The sequence below is a fragment of the Cydia amplana genome, chromosome 10 (assembly GCF_948474715.1).
Source record: "Cydia amplana chromosome 10, ilCydAmpl1.1, whole genome shotgun sequence".
Taxonomy (NCBI): domain Eukaryota; kingdom Metazoa; phylum Arthropoda; class Insecta; order Lepidoptera; family Tortricidae; genus Cydia; species Cydia amplana.
In genome coordinates, this window is record NC_086078.1 from 17,492,695 (window position 1) to 17,513,025 (window position 20,331).

The 20,331-nt window shown below is 38.8% G+C and overlaps 3 protein-coding genes across 3 annotated transcripts in view; all 3 read right to left on the reverse strand.

Moving 5' to 3' along the window:
• LOC134651347 (organic cation transporter protein-like) overlaps positions 1-3,714 on the reverse strand; it is a 41,767-nt gene extending 38,053 nt beyond the window's left edge. The window contains exon 1 of the mRNA XM_063506423.1: positions 3,696-3,714. The gene's annotated coding sequence lies outside the window, so the exon portion shown is untranslated. The remainder of the gene's footprint in view (positions 1-3,695) is intronic.
• A 6,470-nt stretch (positions 3,715-10,184) lies between these two features.
• LOC134651711 (organic cation transporter protein-like) lies at positions 10,185-13,384 on the reverse strand. The gene is made up of 6 exons (XM_063506813.1): positions 13,199-13,384; positions 12,675-12,885; positions 12,121-12,376; positions 11,405-12,034; positions 10,944-11,125; positions 10,185-10,349 (listed from the first exon to the last, which is right to left on the reverse strand). Exons 1-6 carry the CDS (start codon positions 13,363-13,365, stop codon positions 10,185-10,187), a joined length of 1,611 nt encoding a protein of 536 aa, XP_063362883.1. The 5' UTR covers positions 13,366-13,384.
• Positions 13,385-14,442: 1,058 nt separating this feature from the next.
• On the reverse strand, positions 14,443-18,705 carry LOC134651712 (organic cation transporter protein-like). The gene is made up of 6 exons (XM_063506814.1): positions 18,494-18,705; positions 17,189-17,390; positions 16,789-17,044; positions 15,593-16,234; positions 15,101-15,282; positions 14,443-14,688 (listed from the first exon to the last, which is right to left on the reverse strand). The coding sequence occupies exons 1-6, from the start codon at positions 18,703-18,705 to the stop codon at positions 14,443-14,445; spliced, it is 1,740 nt and encodes a 579-aa protein (XP_063362884.1).
• Between the last annotated feature and the right edge of the window lie 1,626 nt (positions 18,706-20,331).

Below are 20,331 nucleotides of genomic sequence, written 5' to 3' on the forward strand. Positions count from 1 at the left end.
CAAGTTGCGAATAATGTGTATCAGCTTTACACTCACGCGCAGTTTTCGCTGTGATTCACGCAGTAAATGTGGAGATCTTTATGATTGTTAATCGCCATTAAGAGCCCATCAACGTGCACACTAGCGCCACTGCTAAATAATCGTGATTATTTAATTTTAACGAAAGATATTTAAAAAGGGGGGCCGCTACGTACTGTATCTTGTATTAAAGTACCTTTTGAATACTTACATCAAACTAGTATCTATGTTGCTGGATTCGTCAATCTATGCGTCCAAAGTTAAAACGGCCGTTTTTGTTTTGAGTTCATGGTATAATAATATACTCCGCCTGGTACTCTCTTCCGAGATTCGCGAATGACCTAACTGGCACTTGCTACGTCATCATGCTGTTTACAGGTTCTCAAACTTTAAAATGTGGGAGAATTTTAACTAACAGTGAAAATTATTTTAACGGCATTAATTTTAAGTTATTCATGTAGAAACATAGTAAAATAAAACAAATCTATACTGCACTTTTCACTCCTACTCTTACAGTTCCGAATAGAGCAGCCAACCATTTTCGTTTTGGAAAACACTGCGACTGCTGACACTGATCGAGAAGGAAATAACAATTAACACGCGTTCGACAAGGACGGTCGGTCAGGGACAAAATGGCGGATTGTCAAATGTGACAGCGCTATCCTGTGTTGCCAGTAGTGTAAACAGAATTACCCGAACGTCTGAAATTTCTTTCGTGAATCGGAAGATATTGCTAACGAATAATTAAAAATGACGTGTTATTGTAAAATTTAAGATAAAATACATATAAATGAAAATTATTAAATTATAAAGAAATAAATTAACTTATTAACCATAGATATAATGTACCCATGTAACATGTTATGTTGAAATAAAGTGGCAATGTTATTGTGACGTAGGCAAGTGACACTCTGGGAAGAGAAGACCATGTTTTATTAGACCATGTTTTGAGTTCATAGATTGACGAATCCAGCAACATATAAACTAGTTTGATGTATTCAAAAGGTACTTTAATACAAGATACAGTACGTAGCGGCCCCTTTTTAACCGCCTTCAAAAAAAAAGGAGGTTCTCAGTTTGACCCGTATGTATGTATGTATGTATGTATGTATGTATGTATGTATGTATATTTGTTCGCGATTATCTCGCGTTTGGCTGAACCGATTTTGATGCGGTTTTCAGAAAAGTGTTTCTTACATTCTGGAGAAGGTTTTAGTATACATAGATCTGAGCTGATGCTGAACCCTGGCTGTACCTAGTGGAACTCAGGTTTGGTGCAACATAGGCTCACGCTGTTTTGGTCATCCGACACGCCTTGATGAGCACTTGGGAGAGCAGTACCCAAGATAGAGCTGATGCTGAACCCTGGATGTACCTAGTGGAACTCGGGATGTACCTAGTGGAACTCAGGTTTGGTGCAACATAGGCCCACGCTGTTTTGGTCATCCGTCTCATCTTGATGAGCACTTGGGAGAGCAGTACCCAAGATAGATCTGATGCTGAACCCTGGCTGTACCTGGCACCGACTTCAAAAATTAAGTAATTACCCGGGTGATTATTAATTTTCTTATTATTAGGTATTAATTACTTTTTGTCAAAAAATTGCTTTACGCCGTGGGATAGGGACTGGACACGTAAAGGGGTGCCATATAAAAATTATTTTGTACTTTTCAGTGGGTTGGTTTTTTGAAGGCGGTTCCCTTTTTTTTTAAATAATTATATTTCGTCAAATTGAAATAATCACGATTATTTAGCAGTGGCGCTAGTGTGCACGTTGATGGGCTCTTAAAACAAACTCAGGCATATTTGTTCGTGTGTTTGTCTCGTAAACTGCAACTCATTGTGTATTTCTTCGTCGCGCTTCGCTGCGGAACCAAACTACACGTTGGGTACAGTCAAAGAATTAAATTTTAGTACCTTGTCACAGTGACAATCAATATGAAAGTCGTTGGGACCTTTAATAAATAAAACTATATTAAATCTAAATATAAAAACAAAAACTATAAATACTTATACAAAAATTTCGATCGAAGTTAAAAAAACCGGCCAAGTGCGAGTCGGACTCGCGCACGGAGGGTTCCGCACCATCAACAAAAAATAGAGCAAAACAAGCAAAAAAACGGTCACCCATCCAAGTACTGCCCCGCCCGACGTTGCTTAACTTCGGTCTAAAATCACGTTTGTTGTATGGGAGCCCCACTTAAATCTTTATTTTATTCTGTTTTTAGTATTTGTTGTTGTAGCGGCAACAGAAATAAAAAAAAAATTAAAATTTCAACTGTCTAGCTATCACGGTTCGTGAGATACAGCCTGGTGACAGACGGACGGACGGACGGACGGACGGACAGCGGAGTCTTAGTAATAGGGTCCCGTTTTTACCCTTTGGGTACGGAACCCTAAAAAGAAAACCCCGTCCCAAACCTCCGTCTGCAGCATTAACCCCATAACGCTGGCTCCGTTACATCTCTGTATTGTCAATGTGTTTTTTACCGTTTTAGGCCCAAGATACACTTGTAAGTTTACTTACGTAAGTAGGGACACAGCTATACTACAGAATGAGAGATAAATATCGTTACTCATTCTAACAAATAGCTCTGTCCCTAAGCCTCGAGGCCTAAGGCCTAAAGCCTAAGGCCCGAAGTAAAAATGCAAGCATCCTTTTATTTACCAACTTGCGTGACTCGTTGAACCCATAATAATGGTGCCATATGGTGCCGGCATCAGAAAAGAATAGCACCACCCCATCTCGTCCCGTGGGTGTCGTATAAGGCGACTAAGGGAAAACTGGCGACAGATATGCATATGAGCAAGGCTCGCCCGTATCCTTAGCGAGGTCTCCTTGCTCACAAGAGCTGCGCGCGCGCCACATCGCAAAAAAAAACCATAATAATGAAAACATAATCTAACAAGGAATTGTTGGTATTTAGAGTTTATTTGTAAGAAAAAACCGCAAAAACGGCGGTCAGTGGGATTTTATACACGCATTGTTAAACAGTGCAAATTTTAAGAACAATCGAACAAAGAAAGTAAAAATAGACGAAAACAACACGTTCGCGAGCAACAGTTGCATCATATACAGCTACTTAAGTACTGTTAAATAAAAATTTTGGTACCTAATTCGTTTAATAATTTCATTGCAAATCATTTGCAATCATTTTTGGGGACAGTATTTACGGTCATACTTCAAATGTTTTTTTAATCGGTTTCTAAATATTTTGAATTTGCAGTCAATTTTTGAAACCTTCTGTTTCCGTGTGCTTAAAATACTAGGTAAGAATCTAAATAAAATAAATAATGTCTTTTGTTTTAGTATCAAGGGATTTTTTACTAAGTCAATAATTACTGTCACGATTTTAACGGGACTTTATCGCGTATTTAAGTCTTCTCCTAGACCACGGGGACAACGCCGTCCTCGAAACGTCGGAGGCAAATCTAAATACGCGATTAAGTCCCGTTGTACAATTTAATAATTTCTTTCGTCTTAAAAAATATGAGAGGAGTCACACTTTGAGAGTATAAGTGCATAGTAGTCTCTCATTGTTTGTCGACTTATTCATCAAAATATATAATTAATATCCTCTAAATTTTTTGTAAGAAATTTGAATTAAAAAGTCGTTTCTTTATGTCCATGCACTTATACAAATTTTCATACCCTACAAAAAAGATTAAACACTTACCGTTTCCATGGCAGTTACTTCAAATTATTTTTCACTAACTATTTCGCACTAAACAATAAGTTTCCATCCACTTTTCACTAAACGTATCATATTTTCCCCGCCAGATGTCCCCAGTAGCGAAGCGCGCGCGCCACTGCCCCAGCGCATGCCCTAACGCATGCGCAAACAATACCAACCTAACCCAGCGCGCGGCCAAATTCAGAACTAAACAATCACAACCAAATCTTACCACACCACGTACACACTAGCGCCAAACGCGACTGAAAATCAAAATGTTTTGACGCTAAATATGGCATATCATGACAGCAAATCGTTACCGTCAGCAGCAATAGTTCTAAGCGGGCGAGGTGTTCAAAATGAACTTGACGCGACTTTATTGTTAAGAGAATAAGAGCGCGTCAAGGTATTAATTTTGAAAACCTCCCCACTTAGCTACTTCTGCTGCTGACTGTACATATAAAATATATAAATCGACTATTAAACTGTGTACCAAACGACGCTACTGCAAATCTGTCAAATTCCTTTTCAGTTTGCCAGTCTAATTTTCACGCGTACCTATATGACATAACATTGTGTTGTGTGAAGAATTATGTAAGTATGTTAGGAAGTACATAGTAGGTACTTTATGTTAGGTATTTAATCATAATACATAGTTTGATTCGCTTGGCTATTTGATTATATACTTTTAATTAAATACTGTGGCAAGCTAAAGTATGGTTCAAAAATTTAAGAATATGGTAGAATGAAATGTAATGAGGGATGCCGAATTGTAACTCGACAAAACACAATGAACTTTTGTTAATTAAAAGTTTACTATTCTATTCATATGTATTGATTTTTAATGTGTGTGTCTTTTTATAATCATTTCACTTTTTGAGCTCCTAATTTTGACACGTAGGTACTTTATATAAGAAACAATGCTTATTTTTATTTTTATATAATATGGATTTCCGCAAAGTAACGCCTGATTCTATCAATCATATTTCATATAAAAACCTTCCGTTACATAGTTATTAAAGATTATGTTTCTTAATACCGTGAAATTGCCTTGTAACTCTCGGTTGTCAATAATTTTAGAAAATAGTAAGTATAAATATATTTAATTCTTATGAGTACCATAACCGTGGCGAGTGGCAAACAAGCGTATAAACCGTTTGATTGCAACACCGCAGCATATGAACGTCACGCATGTAATTTTGTATGTTGTATATTAAGTATTTTTATACAGGGTGTTTCCGGCAAGGGGATCTAAATGTAGGCGGATTATTCGATTTGGTCCTTGTTTATTATTCACTAAAATCAATCTTCAATTAAATATTTTCTCCTAGAAAAAATCCTGTTTTGTTCAGAAATTTAACTTTATAGGGGTGGTGGTAATGGTAGTGGGTGGTTACCGGGCAAATCATTGTAACAAAATTCGCAATACATATATAATAAAAGTATGCCAAAACTATCTAAAAAAATACTTACATCAAGAAAATAATTCAATAAAAACAGCTTTAAAACAGTTGTCACTTCGAATTTCCTAATTTTATTTCCAAAACCGTCACTCATTTGATAAATCTAATGTCTTAAGGATACATAATTAATTACCTATTAATTAATTAGATACACAACTATACACGTGCGACACTGCCGTATCTACTCACTAAACTAGTGGCCCATATGTTGATCGATACATTTATACCGATATATAAGATATATTTGGAATGCAAAAAACTAAACAGGTGGTATCTATACGTTAGGGCTCCTCTACACGATGGGCCAGCGCCGGCCACTCCAACGAACGCAGCCATGCGGTAGAATGAGATAGCAATATCACTTGCTCCCTCTAACGCATAAATGCATCCCTTGGAGTGGCCGGCGCTGGCCCATCGTGTAGAGGAGCCATTATAGTTGGGATGATTCAAAGCGTCAAAAGAATATGGAATAGGTAAAAAACACTTGAAAAAAAAACCGACTAAGTGTGAGTCAGACTCCAAGGATTCCGTAGTTGAAATTTTAATTTCTTACTTTTAAAACATTCACTGCCACCGACGCACATGTGCGTCGACCATCATACAAGTTTGTTCCTAGGCCACGCCCCCTGGCAATGAATGCGTTAATTTTTTTTACGGTCGGCCTTTCTAATAAGTTTTTCTGTAATCTATGGGCAATGAACTATTTTATTTAAGTATCTACACTTTCAATTGATTTGTCATGTCGCATAGTATAGCTAGTTTGCAAAGCAAAAGATTGCAAAAGTGAACCACGATCATAGCGAGTGGTAAGAAAAGTGGAATTATGAGAGTTATTAAGAGGGTTTTAAGGCACGAGGGTTACAGAAACTTTGCTACCGAGCGAAACACAACACTTTTCATTATACCATCGCGAGGAAAATAGTCACTGTAAAATTAAAAATATTACAAATCGAATCCAATTATTATTATTATTTTTTTTTATTGAGAAACAAACAGTCTTATAATAAACATAAGAGCAACTTAGCTAATAGCTACAAATTGATTTATTTATAGACCTATAGTTCCCTATTTTAGATTTAAGCTAGTTTTTAATCGTTATTATGTATGCATGGAATTTGTTTGCCACACTTGTGGATAACATGCAATATTTTCATCAAATTTTGAAGAACAAATAGAGCCCTAGACGAGCCGGTGCGATGGAAAATATTTTCCTTCCTTTTCCTGACAGAATACTTTACTGCACCGTGCTCCCTATATACTTATACATACATATAAAAAAAACCTCACGAGCATAGCTTAAAACTGAATAAATGTATGGCTCCGCCATTAAAACAACCCGAATATTTTATCTGACCAAAAAATATATTTGATTATTGAAGCTGCTCACAAAATTTTACGTAAAATCGGTTGAGAATTACGGTTAGTAGCACGGTCGCATTTTTATTACCTGTCACCATGTCTATCACGTTCTAACAAGTAAGTAAGTGCGAAAGTGACGGGCATAGTCACAGGGGCACAGGCGATAAAAATGGAACCATGCTGCGCCCACTGTAGAGGAGAACATCCGGACATACGAAAGCATTTTTGCCCAAGCTGAAACGTAGACCTTCACTAACGATCTGTCAATAACTGCTTTTGAAAAACCATGTATGGATTGAGCACTCTAGTTTACTTATTTCTCAAGGTATGCTTAAAATATTGCTTTGCTTGAGGGTTTAAACGGACCACCACTATTTTTTACAAGCTTTTATTAAAAATGTTTATTTACCTATTAATCAAATCAAAAATACATACCTAAAACACAAACAAAAAGCAAGGATGATAAAATTAATACCTTAAAAATGAACCTTAAAACCTAAAGGGACTAAAACTAAAATACAACTAAATATAATAAACCTCCCCCAAATCCCATGTTTCCTGCATAGACCCCAGAAAGCTGGCGGCGTTACCTCTCTGCACCGCCAGACTAAACCTCTGCGCAAAGATGGAGCCCGCTCTGTGGTCCCCCGAGACACCTATGGTCCACGAGCCAGGCGCAAATTTCGTCAGTCATCGCCTCCCGGGTGAAAACTCGTATACTGGTTAACGGCCATATATGATGAACCCTCGTGGACGTCAGCTGCCGCTACGTTGGTGGGTTGAGGAATGGCAGCCATCGAAACACGTAAAAAAAAATTTTTTTTTTCAGTCATCGCCTCCCGTTTGATACTTAGTCAGATGAAAGTTTAGGTGCTATTGTTAATAAAAACAATCGTCAGCCGGTTGTATCGCGGTGGAATCACCGTCAGCTGTACACATGAACATGTAAAAAAAAAAATTTTTTTCAGTCATCGCCTCCCGCTTGATACTTTGTCAGATGATAGTTTAGGTGCTATTGTTAATAAAACAAATCGTCAGCCGGTTGTATCGCGGTGGAATCACCGTCAGCTGGTCACATGAACATGTAAAAAAAAATTTTTTTTTCAGTCATCGCCTCCCGCTTGATATTTTGTCAGATGATAGTTTAGGTGCTATTGTTAATAAAACAAATCGTCAGCCGGTTGTATCGCGGTGGAATCGCCGTCAGCTGGTCACATGAACATGTAAAAAAAAAATATTTTTTCAGTCATCGCCTCCCGCTTGATACTTTGTCAGATGATAGTTTAGGTGATATTGTTAATAAAAAAAATCGTCAGCCGGTTGTATCGCGGTGGAATCACCGTCAGCTGGTCACATGAATTTATAAAACAAATAAATAAATACAATCTAAAATTTAAAATAATTGGTTTCAGTCATCGCCTCCCGTTTGATACTTTGCCAGATGATAGTTTAGGTGCTATTATTAATAAAAAGAATCGTCAGCCGGTTGTATCGCGGTGGAATCACCGTCAGCTGGTCACATGAACATGTAAAAAAAAAATTTTTTTTCAGTCATCGCCTCTCGCTTGATACTTTGTCAGATGATAGTTTAGGTGCTATTGTTAATAAAACAAATCGTCAGCCGGTTGTATCGCGGTGGAATCACCGTCAGCTGGTCACATGAACATGTAAAAAAAAAAAAAATTTTTCAGTCATCGCCTCCCGCTTGATACTTTGTCAGATGATAGTTTAGGTGCTATTATTAATAAAAAGAATCGTCAGCCGGTTGTATCGCGGTGGAATCACCGTCAGCTGGTCACATGAACATGTAAAAAAAAAATATTTTTTCAGTCATCGCCTCCCGCTTGATACTTTGTCGGATGATAGTTTAGGTGCTATTGTTAATAAAAGAGATCGTCAGCCGGTTGTATCGCGGTGGAATCACCGTCAGCTGGTCACATGAACATTTTTTTTACATGTTCATGTGACCAGCTGACGGTGATTCCACCGCGATACAACCGGCTGACGATTATTTTTATTAACAATAGCACCTAAACTATCATCTGACAAAGTATCAAGCGGGAGGCGATGACTGAAAAAAAAAATTTTTTTTACATGTTCATGTGACCAGCTGACGGTGATTCCACCGCGATACAACCGGCTGACGATGTTTTTTATTAACAATAGTACCTAAACTATCATCTGACAAAGTATCAAGCGGGAGGTGATGACTGAAAAAAAATTTTTTTTTTACATGTTCATGTGACCAGCTGACGGTGTTTCCACCGCGATACAACCGGCTGACGATTTTTTTTATTAACAATAGCACCTAAACTATCATCTGGCAAAGTATCAAACGGGAGGCGATGACTGAAAATATTTTTTTTTTACGTGTTTCGGTTGCTGCCATTCCTCAACCCACCAACGGAGCGGCAGCTGACGTCCACGAGGATTCATCATACGTAGCCGTTAACCATTATAGGAGTTATCGCCTGGGAGGCGATTGGTCATGGAAACCTGTTCGTGGCTCGCGGTCTACTACCAGACGTTCCGACACCTTTTAATAATTTTTTTGGTGTCGGGCGACCAAGGACCCATAGTTTCTATAGATTTTATTTAACTTGCAATGTATGCATGTATGTTTGTACGGGCACAGAATAAATAATAGTACTAAGTACAGAAGACTCACTCTCTAACAAAACGCGTCTGTTACGATCAGCACAGATATGGCCGCTAGGTGGCGACAGCGCCACGCGCGGCTTATGGCTTTCCCCAAAATTGGGGCCGAACGGATGTACTTTTAGCTACCTGTAGCAAAGCGACGAAATCGCGGAGTGAGACACGCCTGGTACGGGTCAAATCTTGCAAGTAAAATTTGACCCACTTCCCGACTTCCAATGAAACTGAAAATTTACATACATATGTAAGTCTGGTGACAATTCAATATTATGGTACCATCGAGCTGATCTGACGATGGAGACAGGAGGTGGCCTAATTGCGTTTGGGGTTTTTAGAATTGTCTCGACGAGTATTAGTATTAGTTGCTTGTGAAAATAAAAGTACAATCAGCGATAAAAGCTTGTACCAAAAATTATTTCTTTTTGCCAAAAACTAATTACACCCTGTATGTAGTATTGGTATGTATTGTATCCTCCCGTCTGTTTTGTCTACATTGGGGCTATTCATAAATTACGTCATTTCAAATTAGGGGGGGGGGGGGGTCTGGACATCGGATGATGGTAGCAAGATGTAGGAGGAAACGGGGTCATTCGAAACATGATTTTTGGATAATTTAAATCGTCAAAAATCGATGACGTAATTTATGGACAGCCCCATATGGCTAAAAATGCATTCTTTTATCTTTGACGTTGTTTCTTTACGGATAATTTCCATACATTAGAAATATTCGGTATGAATTAAAATAAAATATCTTAAAGGTGATCGTATTGTTCAAGAAAAAGTTTGGCGTTATTCATAAACGGTTGCTAACTTAATCAGTTGATGATCGTCGTTTATCCCTATCTGTCGTTATACCATAGAGAGGGACGTTCTAACACGTGCGAAAGTGACACATGACATGACTGGTGATAAAAATGCGACCATGATATTCGTGGCTGTAAAGGTGCTGGGTGCACAGTCTTCGCAGAGTTGGCCACTCGAACCACTCTAAGTTTTCATGCCGAGTATGGAGCTAGCTTTTTCGGGCAGGACGCTTGGAGCCCAACTCGGCGGCCTCCTGCATAGTGTCAGGTAGCGTGACGCCCTTGGTCTCTGGAGCCAGCAGCACCAATAACCCTGATATTGCAGCGAGAGTCCCAAACAGGACGAATGGGAGATGCTCCCATACCATTGAAGCCTGGAAGAAAATAATTATACAGTGGGTAAGTCCAATAGGGCCAATATATAAACTAACGAAAATGTGGACAAACAATACATTAATGACTTAAAACTTTATGGGAAACAATAGAGACCCATTGTCAAGAGGGCGCTGTTATTCTCATGTACCTATGGGGTCAGTTCAGTATAGTATGAAAGAATTTGTTCCAGTGAAATTCCGCAACATGGCGCGTGATCATAATGATATTCCGCAGGCGCAGCATGGTTCCATTTTTATCGCCTGTCACTCATTGCACTATGCCCGTAACTTTCGCAGTCAGGCTTTAAGTAATTCGTATATTTTAGGAAAACTCCGTTTTACCCGAGGGGTAAAAATGCTGGATCCTATTACTACCAGGCTGTATCTCATGAACCGTGATAGCTAGAGAGTTGAAATTTTCACAGATGATGTATTTCTCTTGCCGCTATACAAAAACAACTATATGTAAAAACAGAATAATAAAAATATTTAAGTGGGGCTCCCATACAACAAACGTGATGTTTTTTTTTTGCAATGGTACGGAATCCTTCGTGGGCGAGTCAGACTCGCACTTGGTCGTTTTTTTTTTCTTACCAAAGCAGGAGTTAACGGTGCGGTAATAGAACCAATCCTGCCAACCATCGACGAGAACGCCAGCAGACTGGTCCGGTACTGCGTTGGGAACAGCTCATTGGTGAATATGTACAGTGACGTCACCACTATGGAGATGGTATACTTGCCCAGCAGGTACACTGCCAGGGAGAGACCGTAGAAACCTTTAAAAAAATACTTTTGTGAATAGATTTGTGTTTTATTCAATACTAGCGACCCGCCCCGGCTTCGTACGGGCTAACAAATTATACATAAACCTTCCTCTTGAATCACTGTATCTATTTAAAAAATCCGCATCAAAATCCGTTGCGTAGTTTTAAAGATATAAGTATACATAGGGACAGACAGACAGTGGGAAGCGACTTCTGTCGACTGTCCCTATGTATGCTTAAATCTACGAAACGAAAATAAAGCGATAAGAAATAAACAGTCAAAGAACTAACCATCGGGCATAAAAATGAACCCAATCTGACACGCTGCGCACATCCAGAAAGCGCCCATGAACAATGGTTTTCTACCAATCCTATCAATTAGGAGAACAGCTGTCCAAAACCCAGGAATCTCAACTGCTCCAACCGCCATATAGTTCAAGTATTTATTCCCTGACATATTGACCGCATTCATTGACAAACCATAATATACTAATATAGTTGTGATCCACCAAACTGGTGCTATAATACAACGGAGGAGTATAGGTTTGTGTTGGAAGACAAGAGTCACTAGCCACGGTTCCTGTTGCTTCTTTGAAGCCATCCTTCTCTCCTCTTCGGAGCTCTCTTTCAAACTTTGAAGAGATCTCTCAGACATAGTTTTGCCATTCATTTGTGCTGCCTTTTTCAGTTGGGTTTCCGCTTCGGTATATCGCCCTTTGCTGAAGTACCACCGGACTGACTCAGGCATGATAAAGAAGTAGGTTATTGTGATAAGTTGAGGTATATAGAGTGCAAGTGTCAAGTGTCTCCAGTAAGGTACAGCCCAGGCCATTAGAGCCTGCAAGATCATGCCGATTGTGTAGAAAGTGGACGTTGTAGCGCCTGCTAGGACTCGGTACTTCGGTCCCACAAACTCCATCGCTGTTGAAAAAAGAGGTTATAAATTTGAATTGAAGGAATAGGAGTTAAAACACTGCAAACGAGCGACAAATCCAAGTTATACTTACCAATAATATAGGCGCAAGAAAACCCTGCCGCACCAAAAACAGCCTCCAGAAACTCTAAAGCGATGAAACTCCCATAGGATTGAGTCCAGTACCGGGACAAGCCAAGCCAGGCGTGGTTAAAGGCATTGAGAGCCAAGGCGAGGCGTCGCCCGTATCTGTCAGCGATGAAGCCAGTCAATGGCAATGCCAGCATCATGCCGAATGTACTGGCTGAGCCGATGATTGATCTGAGCCATTCTTGACATGCTAGGTCAAACTGTAAAGTAAAAGTTACTTACGAGACACCCCATACAAACGTCTTTTGAGCGTCGGCGTCTAATCAGCGCCGTGGAAAATGGCGTCGCTGCGTAGTTGCGTTAACGCTGCGTCGAGCAGCAGCCATAGAGTTGTCTAGACGCCGACGCTCGGGAGACGCTGCTAGTGTGGGAGGGCCCTAAGACTGCACCGCCCGCCCAGTGACGCAGGGGGATTGTGTTTTCTAATACATTTTCTCACCTCTATATACTGTTATCTATTAATTTTGTGATTATTTGTAATGTACTCAAATAAAATACCTCATACACCACGGTGTCTATATTCTCATAGACATAATCCTCGCACGGCACAATAAGATCTCTGTCGAAGTTATCAACCGAGCAGCTAGCATTCCCTTGAAGCCATGTCGAGTTGAATTTATTGCAGTTGTCAAAAGACCCACCATCTTGGGGTATCGCCATTGTCAACCAATTGGGATCACCGCTGGTTTCGCATTCTGGGATTAGGCATCTAGTAAAGATATCATCATGTTATATCCTAAAATTATTAATATTTTTACCTAGATGCTAGGTTAGCTAGCTTCTTTACTTTATTTCAAAATTGGTCAAATACATCTAAGGTGTCGCTTCGTAAATTTTGCAAGAGATAAACGGCCACGTAAAATTTCTATAAAATATGTATTGCAGCAGGAAATATTTCCACCATATGAGTATTTGTAAGGAGGTACATTCAAAAAATTATACTTAAATTTATTGTAAACTAAATCTTTGACATTTCTGCTAAATACAAAAAGTAATATCTCAAAAAGTTAGCCAACACTCACCTGGTGGTTATCCTGGCAGCAGTAAACACGTACTCGTTCCCACTATACCCGCCAAGTAGAGCCACTAACAATGCCAACCCTAATGCCCGCTTCTGGTAACTCCCAAACTCTCCTATTTCCTCTATTAGTATCGTGTCTAAATGCACTCTTTCTTTTTCTTTCTCCATTCCTTCTGCTTTACCGTCTTGTTCGTCTGGTATCTTCTTTTTAAAGTTAGAACTCTTTTTTGTTACTCGTAAGATGAAATTTTCTTTAAAGATAGTTCTTGGTGACACGTAACGTAGGACGTAGGTAAGGAACGTTTTATTTTTCGTGTTGTTAAAAACTAACTATAGTAGAAAATATATATGATTCACATTGTATCTAAAGGTTTAGAGACTTTACTTTGGACAACCAGATAACTTTCCTTTAAAATAAATACAAATACATATTTATTAATAAAATGTACGATATTTCGGTACTATTTACGATCTGTCACTAACCATTAAGTACAAGAGATCAAATGTACTTGACATGTACTTAACGTAACTGATAAACTATTGATAAGACAATGTATTGGATTACATTCGGCTATTGGGGAATTAGGAAAGTAAAAAGCGGCTGATATCATTCTGATGCATGTCAGAAACATACCTACAATATCTACGATCATCATATTGCTGATTTGCTTACCCGCCGTTACAGAGCGGCCCTAGCCTTGGAGTAAGATAAGACTACGTAAGCTTTTGGGTGACCCAAGACTGATTTTTTTTTTCATGTGATAGTCATCAAACGAGCAGACGAGCCGCCTGATGGGAAGCGGTCATCATCGCCCATGGACATAAGCAACATCACCGGAGGTACTTAAGCGTTGCCGACCCTTGATAACCCTACCTCAAAGCAATTACCTCAGGAGGCAACTCATTCCATTATTCATTCCTAGACCAAAGAATAATATTATAAATACATGTTTAGGTGTTTGAATGCTTGTTCCCTCACGCGAAAATATCTAAACGGATTTATATAACCTTGAAAATTACATAGTAGTGACTTAATTAGTATAAGTACCTATTTTTATTCTGGAACTCATGCCTTAAGAAGGTGCAGTACGGGTTGAAATTTTGCACGCAATTGTTAAGAGGGAAGAATAGCTTTGCGATCCTAGGTACTTTTTTGATGAAATTTCCATTTCGGGGGCGAACGGCTACCAACTAAATCTTAACAAATCACTTTTTGAATTGAAATATTGTTTTTCATTCATTCATTCATAAGCTCTCGGAAGGTTTCTTCGACCTGCCAAGGTCCGCAGCCTGCTGCATGGTGTCCGGTAGCGTGGTTCCTTTAGTCTCTGGAGCCAGCAGCACCAGTAAGCCTGATAGTGCTGCGAAACTCCCGAACAACACGAATGGGAGGTGCTTCCACACCATTGTGCCCTGTGGAATGAGATTATCACTGATGAAAACCCTGGAGACTAAACAGCAACCTGCATTTGGGTCAAATACCAAACATTTCTGAACATGCATTTTAACGCCTTAATGACTACCTAAAGTCTATTTTTTTTTAAATAGACTTTAGCTACCTATTACGTTAGCGTAATAGTTGTCATTTATCCTCCCAGCCATACAAATGAAGAATCCAATTTTCCACTGATATTTGAACCTATAGTGCTGGGAATAGAGTTGATTTTTATTTGGTTGAAAATAAAACCAAACAAAAGAAATGCAATTCTGTTTCAATTGAATATGCTTTAAATTTCATCGGACTGAAGAAGTACTATAGGTAGGACGTTGGGCCTTAGGAGGATATAATATGAAATTGTTGAGAAACTCATGGATACTTTCATGTGGTACACACGTCAGTAGATTGGTTAGACTTCGATTGACGGGGGCGTAGGCTAGGCTCTCTGTCTAAACGTATACTCACTAAAGCAGGAGTGAGAGGTGCTGATATGGCGCCAATCCTGCCGATCATGGAAGCGAAGGAGAACAGACTGCCTCGATACTGCGTTGGGAACAGCTCATTCGTGTACACGTACACGCAGGTTACGACGATTGAGATGCTGTACTTGCCCACCAGGTACACTGCCAAGGAGAGGTTATAGTAATCTGTAACAAAGAAAAAGTGTTAAATGTTAATATATTTTTCCTTTTTTTATTGTGGGACGTACCACATTATTACAATCTACGACATCATCATTACGATCATTATTACGATCCCACGTTGGCTAGAGTAGATCAATTGATCATCGTTGATTTTTTCCTTGTGATTGACATCTGTATTTACAATTTTTAGGAAGAAAAAATGTTTTTCAGTTAGAAGCATAATATAGAACCGATGTACACATTGATTAGTGCTAAATGTTGCTACTTGCGTTAAGAACTAGTATATAATCGCTTACGTTTGTATTAAAAATACCTTTTGTCATAAAAATAAAGCCAATTTGACACGCCGCACACATCCAGAAAGCGCAGCAGAGCAACGGCTTCCTGCCGATCCTATCAAATAGGAGCACAGCTGTCCAATACCCTGGTATTTCCACCGCCCCTACCGCTATGTAATTTACGTATTTATTCCCTGACATGGTGACAGCATTCATCGACAACCCATAGTATATCAACGTTGTCGTGATCCACCAAACTGGTGTTATAATACAGCGCAGCAGAATTGGTTTATGTTGGAATACAAGCGTCACTAGCCAAGGATCCTTAATTGTCCCTTCCTTCTTCAATTCTTTCATCTTTCTCTCTTCTTCTGAGCTCTCTCTAAGTTTAGCTAGCGATGCTTCTGATAGTAATTTACGGTTCATTTTAGCTGCTTTCTTTAACTGTGATTCAGCTTCTTTATAACGGCCTTTGCTCAGATACCATCGGACTGATTCTGGCATGATCCAGAAGTATATAACAGTGACCAGCTGCGGTATGAATAAGGCTAAAGTCAAGTGTCTCCAGTAAGGAAAGGCCCACGCCATAAGGGCTTGCATAATGAGTCCCGTAGCGTAGAAAGTAGACATCGCCGCGCCGGCAGCAACTCTGTACTTCGGCCCCATAAACTCCATCACTGTTGACAAGTGAGATAAAATCTTTAAAGTCGATTATAATCTAATTTTGATGAATGGTGTTACAATTAAGTTATATTAGTCATGATGCTCTCAAGGACAGTGGAATTCTCACGGTCATGGAGTCAGTTTAAGCTGGAACGAGTGGGTGTTGAGTGCGGTAAAAAAAGAAACGATATAGATCATTCAATGTCAATCTTATCAGTAATTGCATCTTGTCCACTGTTGCTAACTCTCATTTTTTTTACCAAAAGATTAATGAACTACAAGTAGGTATTTATTTCTTTCGATAATGTAAGTCTTTTAATGCACTATTGATTTTTTTGCGAGGGGAGTCCAGCCAATTAACAATAGGAAAATATCGCGAGAAGCTGACATGTGAGCTTCACATCTGTCATATCGATACATTTTCAATTTTCGACTGGCGTTTTCCCAATACGCCCCACTGTATTTATTTAGCTCAGAGAAAAAAAGGATTGGCATCTAAAATAATCAACTAGAGATCTAAACCGTCATATATCGCATATATGTATATAGAATTTGCTTCCCAACTCACCAATAGTATTCCCACAAGAAAAGGCCGCAGCCCCAAAAGCAGCTTCCAAATACTCCAGAGCGATAAAACTGCCATAGGACTGCGAGAAAGACCTCACCGTGCCAATCCAGGCACAGTTAAAGGCATTAAGGGCGAGGGCTGTACGTCGGCCATATCTGTCGGCGAAAATGCCAGTCAATGGCAGGGCTAGCATCTTGCCAAACGTGCTGGCTGAGCCGATGAGCGAGCGACGCCATTCTTGACATGCCAGGTTAAACTGAAAAATAAAAGTCCAGAGTTGCGCATACGTTTCGGCACGTTTCGGACATATGCAGGACAAAAGAGGGTCTAGGACCAGGAAATCCAAAACTGTCATCCTGCTAAAGAACTTTGCTGTCGAACTATCCAATACAAAACGTACCTCATAGACAACAGTGTCAGTTTTCTCATAAACATACTCCTCGCACCGCACGACGTCATGTCGATCGAAATTGTCCGCCGAGCAGCTAAGTCCTGAAGAGTTGAATCTTCTACAGTTGTCGAAGGCACTACCGGCACTGGGTATGGCTAGAGACAGCCATGATGGTGAAAAATCTCCAGTCTCGCATTCGGGAATCAAGCATCTGAAAAAACACGTTTTTTTACAATAAAGGAGGCAAACGAGCAGACAAATCGCCTAATACTAAATTATTTCCGTCGCCCATGGACTACCCAGAAGACCAGAGGGGTTGAAGTGTTGCCGGTCTTTGAGATGGGAATAGGCTCTTTTCTTGAAAGTTTGAAGGTCGTATCGGTCCGGAAATAGAGTTAGACCAAGAAAAGTCTGCAGCGATTTTGATAGCCCACGCAGTGCAAGTGTTATTTACACGTCATAAATTCATAGAAGTTTGACGTTTAAAATGACACTTGCACTGCGTGAGCTATCAAAATCGCTGCAGACTTTTCTCGGTCTGACTCTACCACAGGCGACAGGTTATTCCACAGGTTAATACTTTTATTTCCTGTAATAATTATATTATTTCGTGCTTTATTCATTCTAAGAATAAACCTACTGCATACTGTAGTTACTTAGCATAAAAGTAGTTATGATATTTACATAATATACTATCTACTTAGGTTATCAAGTGCGTCTAAAATGCCTAAATATTTAAGACTATGATCTTCTCACACAAATTTTTTCTACGTCCTTGGCTTGTTATCTTAAATCTAGATTAAAGAATAACTGTATGTTTAAATGCTTCAAAAGTATTTGCCATTCTGGAATTCTTTTCCAAATATAGATAAATATTTTAATTGCTTTAGCATGGAAGATATTTGACCCGTATCCTGATCCGTTACTTTTGATGCAGACTGTACCACGTAGCGTACGGGGAAAATATGTTTATGGCAACAACAAAAAAACATTTTTGGTAGGTACAAGCTTTTATCGCTGACTGTACTTTTATTCCACAGGCAACTATGTAATACTCATCGAGACAATTCTAACAGCCCCAAACACAATTAGGTTGCGTTGTTTTATCACAGAGTTCCTATTACCTCCTGTCTGAGTTCCTGTTTCCATCCTCAGATCAACTCAATGGTCCAATAATATTGCATGTCACCCGACTATGCAAATTTTCAGCTTCATCGGTAACCGGGAAATGGGTCAAATTTAACTTGCAAGATTTGATTACAGACAAACAACTGGACAGGTGAAACTAAATAAAAGCTTGTAAGATAACATCACCTCGTCGAAATCCTTGCAGCAGTGAACACATACTCATTTCCGCTGTACCCACTAAACAGCGCCACTATCAAACACAGCCCCAAAGCCATTTTCTGGTACCGTCCAAACTCTCCTACCTCCTCTTTTATTATCATGTCCAAATTCACTTTCGAAAGACGATTATCTTTCCCTTTTATAGATACATCATCTTGATCGTCTTTCGTTTCATCCATTTCACTAGTTGGCCCGCCGACGGTGACTGGGCCAATTTTTAGTTTATCTATAGAGGTTCTTGCACTTAGTTTAAGATTGTTTATATTTTCACTAGTTTTAAAATACTTTTCCTTAAAAAATATTCTGAAATTTTGTTAGTTTTACTATAGTAAGTATACTCTTAGATAAGTTAGAAAATTAACGCAGAACCGATTAACGCAGATTATACGAGGTTTTGTCTCTACGTAACATGCATTACTGACACTGTAAAGAGATGTACTCTGCACTTGACATTTAGCTGATAAACTTTTGATAAGAATTTTTTGCCCGATCTTAATTTTGGAGTTAAAAGCGACTGATAAAATGTTATTCAATAAGGTATCTTGGGGATCATAATATGTATTATTAATTGGACATATTTATCTTATAAATAAACTTACTCTCAATAGGTAAACGTACTGGTGCTCGACGCGGTCCCGGAAACTTAAGTCATTGTCAATAGAGGTGATAGCAGGGTGTCATCTATTGGGCATTAGCATGTCGAGCAATAGTACGTTTACCTTACATAGAATTTATAACATATTAAATTTGTATCATAAGTTTTGACTGGTTTTGATAAGACGAAAATGTATGAAAATTCGCTGTTGCAGAACTTGAATTTGCGTGACACTGCCATCTATTATAAAAAAATGTCCGCAATATTACCTAATAAATATGTATAACTGACTACCTATTGAACCAGCGACTACATTGTGCAACTAGCTTTGAGTTGTCAAACAAATTCCGCTATTAGAGAACGCTACTCATAATGTATGTTTTCTATGCTATAAATAAGCTAACCTAACTACTCTATTTGATAACAAGTTTGTTTAGCATTTGTATAGCCATACAATTCATGAATTCATACAAAGGAACTTAATATTAGGCTCGCAAATAAGTAGGTTGCCTATGAAAACAAGCATTATACAGTAGTGGCACATTCATTGTTTAAACTATAATGGGAATGGGAGAACATGATTTATCCTTCAATAGGAAGATTTTACTTAGGTAAGGTCAATGTGGCTAAGACCGTCTATCAGGTAAGACCGACTACAAGCTCTTTCATCGCTTCTAACTCTTGTTTTTTCAGAGTTATTGAGATAAAACTTCAAAACCCAGGCGATCGCCATATCTTCTGACGCAACTTTCGCAGCTGTTGTTGCTTTTTTTGAAGTTATTTACTAACCAAAAAAATTACGAAATGATGATGAAGTTACAACGAGTTTTGTAGCTGTCCATAGTAATTAACCCAGCGTGGAAATACCGTAAGCGTCATAGGCACCTTTGCATTGGGAAGGAAAGGAAGCTGATAGTTTGCATGATATTAAAGTTGTAAGTTTATCTTATTTTGTGGTTTTCCATTTGTATCCCTTATCCCTAGTATCTTAAACGTAGGTAATGTAGTTTAAATATTTTGTAGCTTTTCATTGTAAGGAAATATATGCAAACATAATCTATCATGAATTAGTTCATAATTAAATAATTATCTGTAGAATTAAACATTCTTATTACTTTGCACAACATTGTAGTTATCTATAAATATAATATCTTACCCTCAGCTGTGACAATAAGTCTGCAATAAGTCCATTCTTTGATTCAGACGTCAT

What these genes read in the sequence shown, in the direction of transcription:
- LOC134651712 (XM_063506814.1), bottom strand. Translation starts at nt 18,705, where the DNA reads ATGGATGAAACGAAAGACGATCAAGATGATGTATCTATAAAAGGGAAA. An exon ending in GCTGCAAGGATTTCGACGAG is followed by an intron (nt 17,391 to 18,493) that starts GTGATGTTATCT and finishes GTGTTTTTTCAG; the next exon opens with ATGCTTGATTCCCGAATGCG. An exon ending in CACCTCTCACTCCTGCTTTA is followed by an intron (nt 14,689 to 15,100) that starts GTGAGTATACGT and finishes ATGCATGTTCAG; the next exon opens with AAATGTTTGGTATTTGACCC.
- LOC134651711 (XM_063506813.1), bottom strand. Translation starts at nt 13,365, where the DNA reads ATGGAGAAAGAAAAAGAAAGAGTGCATTTAGACACGATACTAATAGAG. An exon ending in GTTCATTTTTATGCCCGATG is followed by an intron (nt 11,126 to 11,404) that starts GTTAGTTCTTTG and finishes ATTTTTTTAAAG; the next exon opens with GTTTCTACGGTCTCTCCCTG. An exon ending in CACCGTTAACTCCTGCTTTG is followed by an intron (nt 10,350 to 10,943) that starts GTAAGAAAAAAA and finishes ATTTTCTTCCAG; the next exon opens with GCTTCAATGGTATGGGAGCA.